Genomic DNA, 9,202 nt, shown 5'->3' on the forward strand with positions numbered 1-9,202 from the left:
CTAGTACTTTGAGAGAGAGAGAGACGGTGGTTCAGTTATTCGGGGTCATCTCTGGCTTCGGAGAAGTGGAAAAAGAGAGACTGCGTTTATTCGCCGTGTATTCTCAGCAATGGCATCGCCCCTATAGACAATTGAAAAATGTTTTCTATTTTACAGCTTATACAGCTTTCTTGCTCTGCCAATCAAATGATGAATACGATGTAAGCTCATTTATTTGTAAATCTAACCCTGCCTCACAAGGCATGGACTTCAATTGCAAATTGCTGGTTCAGGGCTAGTGTCCTTTCAGGGGCCATTGCTTTGTTTTTTTTTTTTTGTATTTCACATTTATGTAAGACATCCTAAATTGTGTCTCCTTGCAATTAGTTAAGGATCAGAAAGATAATCCGTGAAATGTTGCATGCGGTCACACATCTGTCCGTTAGCTGTTATCTGAGGACGAGAACTCGACTTGCGGAAAATGTGATCGTTTTGGATGGCTGAAAGGGCCCAAGTGATTATTCTCAACTAGTGTTTCATTTGTGAAATATTTTTCCCACACAAACGGAAAAAGGCTCAACGGGGAAACCTGCGCTAAAATGCAGCCAGCTGCATCGTAAATAACCCCAATTTGATCTTTGGTTCGGCCTCCTCCATCTGCTTCCGTCGGCGACTGGGTCTGCAGTGCTTGTAAATAACCAAGGCGGGCCGGAGACAAGAGGTGTGTCTGCTGCCCACGTCGGGAAAGCTAAAAAAACTTCTGTTGAAGCTTCATTGTGAAAAGGTTTAGGGGGTTACACTAGATTTTTTTATTTCCCAGCACAATGGCCAAAGTGGATGTTTGTGTTGCCAAGTCTTTGCTCTGGGCTGCCTCTCTTTTAAACCAAATTCTCCTCTTATTGTCTTGGCAACAAAAATTGGGGGGTGAGGCAAAGATGTGCATGGTCATGGATGAACCGTCTAACATTTCCTGTTTTCTTTTCTATATTTAAACTGGTCCTGTCATGTCCATTTTGCTCCAGTCAGCCTGAAAAAAACAATCCCTGGTGGTTGTTGCATAAAATATTTTTAAATTTCCACTAAGCAGCGTTAACCCGTTGAAGATATAAAGCTTAATGATTTTGATCAATCATTTTCTCAAAGATAAAGTTGCAATCTGTAAAAGATGTTTTTGTTATTATCCCACCCAGAAAAGCATTCCAGAAAACGTTTTTTTATGGGTGAAAGGTTAAAGTAGAGAAAAAAACAGACAGTAGTTCCCAAGATGTTTAGAAGACAAATTTTCTCAACAAAGTGAGGCATCTAACATGATTATAATCTCTGCTGAGATTCGCTCATGATAAGTTGCGTCTCGAGCGGTTACATACAGAAATGACGACATCAATATCAAGTACGTATTCCAAAACTTCTAGTGTTTGGGAGCAGTTTAGCTTGGATCCGAATAAAAAGATTACTTGCAAAGTTTTCAAAGCAGTTCTTGTGTATCATGGCAGTACCTCGATGACGCATGAACATTTAAAGAGTTTGTCGGACAGTCGAACAAAACGGAATCTGACTCTCCTCGGTAACTTAAGCCTTTGCCTGACCATCGTATTACAACTTAAATGCACGCTGTCGGATAAATAAATATCAGTTTTCAGAACATTCAAAACAAGAAACGGCAGTTGTTAAAATCATTCCAACTTTTGAGAATTTTTAAGTCATTTGGTTTCAAACTTTGCAGTTGATCATTGAATGTACTCCACAAAATGCTCATATTTGTTTTATTTACCGCTTTACTGCCGGTAATGACCATGGTTTACAGAGATAAAAAATGTTTACTTGATTTTAATTATTTTGCCCGTCCCAAAACATAGGTATACTTATGGACGTATGTCTCTGCTGACTGAGCACTGTGCCTAAATGGTTTTAATTTAATTTTACTAATTTTAGTATCAATCTGCAGTATGTTCAATAAAATATCTATGTTTTCATTGTACTGTACCCATATTCTTTTGTTAATGATCATTTGCTACATAACTAAATCGATTTCATGCTAAATTTAAGGGGGAAAAAATCTGATTATTCAAATAATTATTTGAATAATCTTTGACTAGTCGACGATTAAAATAGTCATTAGTTGCAGCCACAATAACAAACCTGTCCCAATACAACCCAAAATACAATGTCCAAAAGACGTTTAGTGCTGTGTGTTGGATATAAATTGTGATTTTACAAAACGATCAAGATTAGCCATAGTTCAAATTATGGAATTCACCCCAAAATGGCTGCTTTACACCAAAATGGTTGACCTATGCTTTCAGGCATGTGATTTATCCACTCCTTTGCTAAAAACACACTCTTGGGCTGATTTTACTTTCATATATTTTTCAAATTGTACTAAAGAGTTGAATGAGAATTTGATGTGTGTTGTTTTCTCATTCATTCCCACAACAACGGCAACATATGGCAGCAATGGGGGCATTAGGCTTTGTCAATGGGGCCACGAAGCCTCGGGCGAGTCTTCAACTCGGGGTGGTGCGGAGATGGCCGTGAAACACACACCAAACGCTTGCTACACGTCGCTGCACCCGTCTGCGTGGGAAAACCGCCAAAGAATTGCGGGTTCAGTCGCAGACTCATTCCCCTGACCCACTTTTCTGGCACCAATCAGCACCGAGGCGCACAATCTGCACCGTTGTGTTGCGTGCTTGCACATGCGGCTTGCTATTTTTTTTCGTGCCGGCTCGACACAGTCAAAGGGGATTGATGAGACACAATGTCGCCACTGTTTCAGATGCTGCTCGCTCTAAAACCTTTCTTTGAATGTAAGCAATGCAAACCTATCCTACCCGTAAGCGTGCCATTTCAATGTGAATGTCCCTACGTTCGAGTTTGACCGATTATTGGGCGGGACGATTATCGGCACAGATATCTGCAAATTTAATGAATATCGGTTTTGGCATTTTTATTTATTCGACAGGCCTATTGTTTACGCTCAGACACAGCCGAGCCTTTCTCTCCCTCTATACTGCCTTCGGTCTCACACGCTACCCACTCCGCGCCTTCTGATTGGATAAGCGGCATGGGGAGGAGCCACTGAAGCAGGAATAATAATGTTAGAGTGGAGTAAACAGCAGCAGCTCTGCTAACTCCTTAGTCCCGACATGTAATGAATCTGAATCTGAATATATTTCACATGACACAGTGGATCATTTATGATCTTGTAAAGTTTTGAGCACTTTATTAGTTACTTCTATAAAAAAGTAATTGAACTACCTCCCGATTACTGACAACAAAGAGTAGTGCGTTACTCTGTAGAGTAATAGTCTCATTACAAATAGAATAGACCCCCTAGAACTACTTTAAAATAACAGCATTATTAAAAACAAATAGAAGAAAACGTGTACACCAACCTTTGGAAGCAGTGAAACATTCATATTTCTTGACTTATGCAATTTTGAGAGCTTGCAAACAAACACTTAGCCGAGACATTCCATATCAATTTAGTCTCTGGGCTTTAAAAGACTCGAAGATCCCCTCCTGTATTTATGAGTACTGTCCAAGATGTTTTCTTTTTTTTCTCCAGGCATGGTGTATTGCAGACATAATTGTACCAGTAAAAAGACTAACATTCAGCACACTTTTACATCAATTTTCTGCTCACGTTTGCCCCATTGATTTCCTGTTAGTTTGTTGTTCCTGTATAAACCACACACCCCCTCTCCATGCGCTGCCACCATTTGCTACTGGTGACACACCACTACATCTGCGTATATAAGCCGACTCCCTGATTTTAGTATTTTATATTGTACGTCTTAATTGGGCTTGGATGCGGGTTCATACCGTAGGGAGATATATCCATTAAAAGTAATCCAATACCCATGTACTGTGTTTTTGAGTTGGCACCGCAATATCAGTATTCAGTTTGTAGGTAAATCTATACATAGATGGATGGATGAGTTCTCGAAATAGTATTAGTAACGGGTTTTAGTACTTGTCACTGAGAAAAGTAATTGCACTCCAAGAACGCATGCCTTTGTAACTCGTTAGTCGCAACACTGATTGTAATATATTTTCCTTGATTCAACGTTGTCTCCAGATGCTCAAGTCAAGCCCAGCACGCCGCCTAAAGCGTCGGAGGAGGGTGACGAGGTGGTGGGCGACTACACAGTGGGCGAGCAGGTGTGGGTGAACGGCATCAAACCCGGGGTCATCGCCTACCTGGGAGAAACGCAGTTTGCCCCGGGCCAATGGGCCGGAGTCATCCTCAACGACCTCCTAGGCAAAAACGATGGCTCGGTTGGCGGCATCCGCTACTTTGAGTGCCAGCCCCTGCAGGGCATCTTCACACGGCCCTCCAAGCTCATGCGGCAGCCGGCCGTCGAGGGCGGAGAAGGCCTCTCCGCCGAATCACTCTGCGCCCATAACCAGACTCTGCAAGGCGGAGGGGCCCTGGTTGGGCAGCGGGTGGGAGCCCCGCTGCGGGAGGGCCTGCTCAACAGCACCATTAAGACGGGAAACGAGTCCGGGTCCAACATGTCAGACAGCGGCTCCGTCAAGAAGTCCGTCGACAAAGACCTGAAACCTGGAGATCGCGTTTTGGTGAGGGGGGATGACTCGTGATCAATTAAACAGTGTGTTTCAAACTGATCAATATCCTTTGAGATGTACTGTAAATATCCTAGAATATATATTTTTAAGGCAAACAAAATTAAAAAGTATCATGTTGAAGATCATAATATTTTCTTTCAAACCTGAATGACAAATGAAAAAGCATGTAGATTGTGTGAACGATTTTACAAAAGTTCAATATGCGCACCGCCTGAGAATTGGCATACATCATGTCAGTAATCCAGCTCCTGCCAAAAACGCTGTAGCATATGTTGGGTAACAGGCTCCAGCAGCTAACCACCGTACAATAAAGATCTGCTTTATGACTAAAACAGAAAACAAATTAAAGTGCATCTAAAAGTATTAAATAAAAATACAAGTCCTAAAAATATAAATATTTTTGACTGACCATTTCAAACCATACACTGAAAAATGAGATTACAGTTTTTGTCTTTTGCTTTTTTTAATCAAAGATGATAGGAATGAATCATCTTGTTTTGCTATAAAAATATTTTGAAGCAGAACCGCTCCATTTTGTTATGTCTACTTAAGTGATCACATAGTATTGGTGAGGACAAAACAACTATTGCTCGACATTAGTAGGGACACCTCACCTTCTTCTGCATGTTCCCGCTGAAAAAAATAATGTTTTTTTGCTGTCATCGGGTTGTAATGTCTTGAAATGACAGCTTAAGTGATTTTGCTTCACGCTGTCCTCTGCTAACAAATTTATTATAGCAAGCAATCCTGTTTTTTCTCTTCTCCACCTCTGTGGTTGCAATGAAGTGCTACAGTACGCTATGTCAAACTTCCTTGTCTTAGTGTTTGAGAGTAGCCTTTTTTTTTACCCTGTCTCTCTCTGCCTGTTTCCTCATCGGTGTCAACTTTTTTTTTTTAATGCAGTAACTTAAGGGTCTGCTGTATGCATTGCACCACATGTAAACAAAACACTTTGGTAATACACTCCCTAGTGGAGTGGAGGTGCAATCTCACTTGATTCTGATAAAGTTGAACAAATAAAATTCCCTAAATCAAACTTGCTCGCGCCCCCTCATTTCCTGGTTGTAATGCTGGTTTCGGCCACGGTTGCGGGTATTACTATCTTAAAATAGGGCTGATATTGGTACTCTGCTATCTCTAACTATTATTTTTAGAATCCGTTCCAATATTTTGAAAACAAATAGAAATGTGATAATTTTATTATATATTACATAATAAAACAAATTTCCATTGAAAACGATATTTTCAGAAATTGTCTACTTTCAGGTGGGAGGCTCCAAGATGGGTGTGATTCGCTATATGGGAGAGACGGACTTCGCCAAGGGGGATTGGTGTGGTGTGGAACTTGATGAGCCGCTTGGGAAAAACGACGGTGCTGTGGCAGGTACTAGGTATGCAAACCCCTAAAATCTCAGAACATACAACTTTGGTCTAATAAAGTCCAGTGCCCAGCTGGGCGCCAATCGCGTTCGACGCCACTGACGATCAGTATTTTGCTATTGGAGTCAGGTCTGCGGGGGGACTTTTTGGAGGAAAGGGGCGCTAATGAAGTTGTGTATTAAACACGTTTGATAATTTTAGTGCTCTGTCGCCAAATTTCTCAAACGTGTGCGACACCAATGAAAATGGAGAGCTGCTTTTTTTCCACAATGCATGTGCTTTAAACACAAAACACCCCACTGACATCTTGACACATACAGTATAGGATGCCCTTCTAGAGGCAAAATTACTCAATGTTTTTGCCTTCATTATTCATATAACACAAAACAAGAGACAACCGAAAGGTTTTACAGTACTTAATTCAATGTTTAAAACATACTCATGATTTTTCAACTTTTTCACCTTAAACTCACACCCTCAATTTATACACGCAAACTAAACAGCAGTGGAAGTTATCTATCATAAACACTACAGTTCTGTTTCCGTATCACCAGCCTCAATGTAAGGTCACCGAAGTTTCTTTTAATCCTCTAGGAACGATAATAAGCAAATACAATTTGGTCCCTTACCTCACCGCCAATGACAAAAAGACTAATATGTCCGTGTTGCAATCTGACACTATTCCCCACGGTATGGTGTCCTCGGACTGGCGCTGGCACATCAAAGGTTACCTATTCCCCACAATAATTTGCCTACAGGGCAAACCGCTCCAACGTGGGGCCTACATCAGGATGCTCTTTCTGGACTTCCACCCTGACGCTAAGCACAGAATCCCCTCTAAGATATGTACCGTGACCTTAGTGAGACTCGTCACTGATGGGGATGAAAAGGCATACAGGGAGAAGGTGGAGACGCTGATAACGTGGTGTTTGAAAAATAAACTAATAGAGAGCGAAATTCAAAGAAGTCATACTCTACTTTAAGAGGGCAAGCACAGACCTAGCATTACTCATCATAAATTAAGACAGGGTGGAGAGAGTCCACTCCTTCAAACTCCTTGGCATGCACATCTCTGATGAACTCACCTGGGCTGTCAACATCAGGGCTGTAGTGGAGAAGGCCCAGCAGCTACCATTTCCCGAGGGTTTTCACAAGGAACAACATAAAACAAGCTGCTAGTGTTGTTCTACAAAACCACATGGGGACTATTCTGGCTGTGTCACTGTGTGGCATGTTGGGAGCACAGCAGTAGACAGGAAAAAATATTCAGAGAGTAATCAACACAGCTCAAAAGATTGTTGGCTGCTCCCTGCCCAGTCTGGAGGACATTGCCAGTTTGCGATACCGCAGCAAATACTTCAACATTATAAGACTCTTTTAACTCTGGCCACCACTTCTTTGACCTGTTTCCCTCTGGTAGGTGTTACAGGTCCCTTAAAACAAAGATTAACAGGCTCAGAGACAAATGAAAAAATATATCTTGCGTTTTACTTGGAAATTATTTTGTTTTGCTAATGTTTATTATTGCTGTTATCGCACTATTATTACAATGCAGTGTCCTTTCATTGCACTATTATCATAACTTGGGCCAGTCTCTAAGCCACCAATCATGTTTCCTTTTGGCGCAGTAATAAATCTATGCTCGTCTTCGTAATCACTATCTTGAATAGTCACATGTTCCGAAAATTTGTGACGTAAACAACCTAAACCAGAGCTGAAAACAGCGTCAGGTGTGTGGGGGCACAGTGCTGTTGGCGTTCTAGAGCCAAAGTTGTCAACGCTAAATTCTCCGTGCGGTTTGCGCCAGGTGTAATATAAAAACCAACATGCTTCTGTTTTATTCCCTATTAGATATTTCCAGTGTCTTCCCAAGTTCGGCTTGTTCGCCCCCATCCACAAGGTGATCCGCATCGGCTTTCCATCCACCAGCCCGGCCAAGGCCAAGAAGAGCAAACGCGTGGCCATGGGCGTGTCGTCGCTGGCCCACAGCCCCAGCAGTTCGTCCATCAGCTCCGTCAGCTCGGTGGCCTCCTCAGTGGGCGGCCGACCCAGCCGTGCCGGCCTGGTGAGAAAGCGAACAATACGGCTGTTACAAATGACCATTTTAATCGTAGACCCGTCACCAAGTATTATAACGATTAGTTGAATAATCAGATAATTCTTTTTTCTAAAATATAGCATGAAGATGATTTGATTATGTGTGGCAAATGACAATAAACAAAAGATAAATTGTTACAATGAAAAATACATATTATATTGAACATACTGCGGATTTGTACAAACTTTAAACAACCATGCATCTAAAACCAATTAGGCACAGTGCAGTCGGTAGAGAAAATAATCCGTTAAAATCCTCTCTTGGTCTTTTATTGACAGGCAAATGAATAATAAATTAAAATCAAGTGAACATTTTTCGTCCCTGTTAACCAGGGGTCTCAAATTCAACTGAGTTGGAGGCCGCTGAAGCGAGGGTCTAGGTAAAGTTGGGCCGAATGGCGTTTTCCACAAAAACAGGACTGATGAAAACATGCCGCTTTGTTTTACATTTGTCCACTAGATGTTGCTGTAATGTGTAGTGCAACCAAAAATGAGTCCAAGGAAGACTGCAAACTAGAAAGATTTAAAATGAGAAAAAGCACCCCTTTTCTTCCAATTTTTACCCCAGCCTTTCACAAAGAAAGACAAAAAAAGGGGAACATGATCTTTTTTAAAAAGGAATTAAAAATAGGGGGGGAAAATAAGACAAATAGGTAAAAACGAGAAAATGGAAATAAAAAGAAAAGTCGGGGAGAAAGAGAGCAAATAAAAGGTAAAGAAAGAAAGAAAAAGAAAGACAAACAGAAAAGAATAATTTTCTGTTTTTTCTTTTCATTTTTTTACTCTTAAATTTTTTTGGTGTTGTTTTTTATTTTTTATTTATTTTTCCAGTTTTTTTCTTATTCCCCTTTTATTGTAAATTAATAAAGTGGGTATTGGTCACTTTGAGTACCCGTATTTAGTCTTCTTCCGTTGTGCTTTTAGCACTCGTTTTCGGCGGCACGGCAGGAAACACCGATATCGAGTGGTCGATTAATACACACTGTCTATTTAACTTTCATATTGAGGCAAGGGGCCTCAAAATATCATCCAGGGGGCCGCGAGTTTGAGACCCCTGCGTCAATCAAGGACAGGGTCATTAGCTGCAGTAGAACCGCAATTAAACCAAATAGTATGTGCATTTTGTGAAGGACTTTCAGTGGTCTACTGCAAA

The 9,202-nt window shown here is 41.1% G+C and overlaps 1 protein-coding gene across 1 annotated transcript; it reads left to right on the top strand.

The window, feature by feature from the left end:
* Window positions 1–4,060: 4,060 nt before the first annotated feature.
* Window positions 4,061–8,017, top strand: LOC148344829 (CAP-Gly domain-containing linker protein 2-like; the record flags this gene model as incomplete). The annotated part of the gene is made up of 3 exons (XM_088325934.1): window positions 4,061–4,563; window positions 5,839–5,963; window positions 7,804–8,017. Coding segments are annotated over 3 exons (842 nt in total), but the record flags the coding sequence as incomplete, so codon positions are not given.
* Between the last annotated feature and the right edge of the window lie 1,185 nt (window positions 8,018–9,202).

Source organism: Urocampus carinirostris, unplaced genomic scaffold (genome assembly GCF_059441175.1).
Source record: "Urocampus carinirostris isolate Australia breed hairy pipefish unplaced genomic scaffold, RoL_Ucar_1.0 HiC_scaffold_264, whole genome shotgun sequence".
Classification (NCBI taxonomy): domain Eukaryota; kingdom Metazoa; phylum Chordata; class Actinopteri; order Syngnathiformes; family Syngnathidae; genus Urocampus; species Urocampus carinirostris.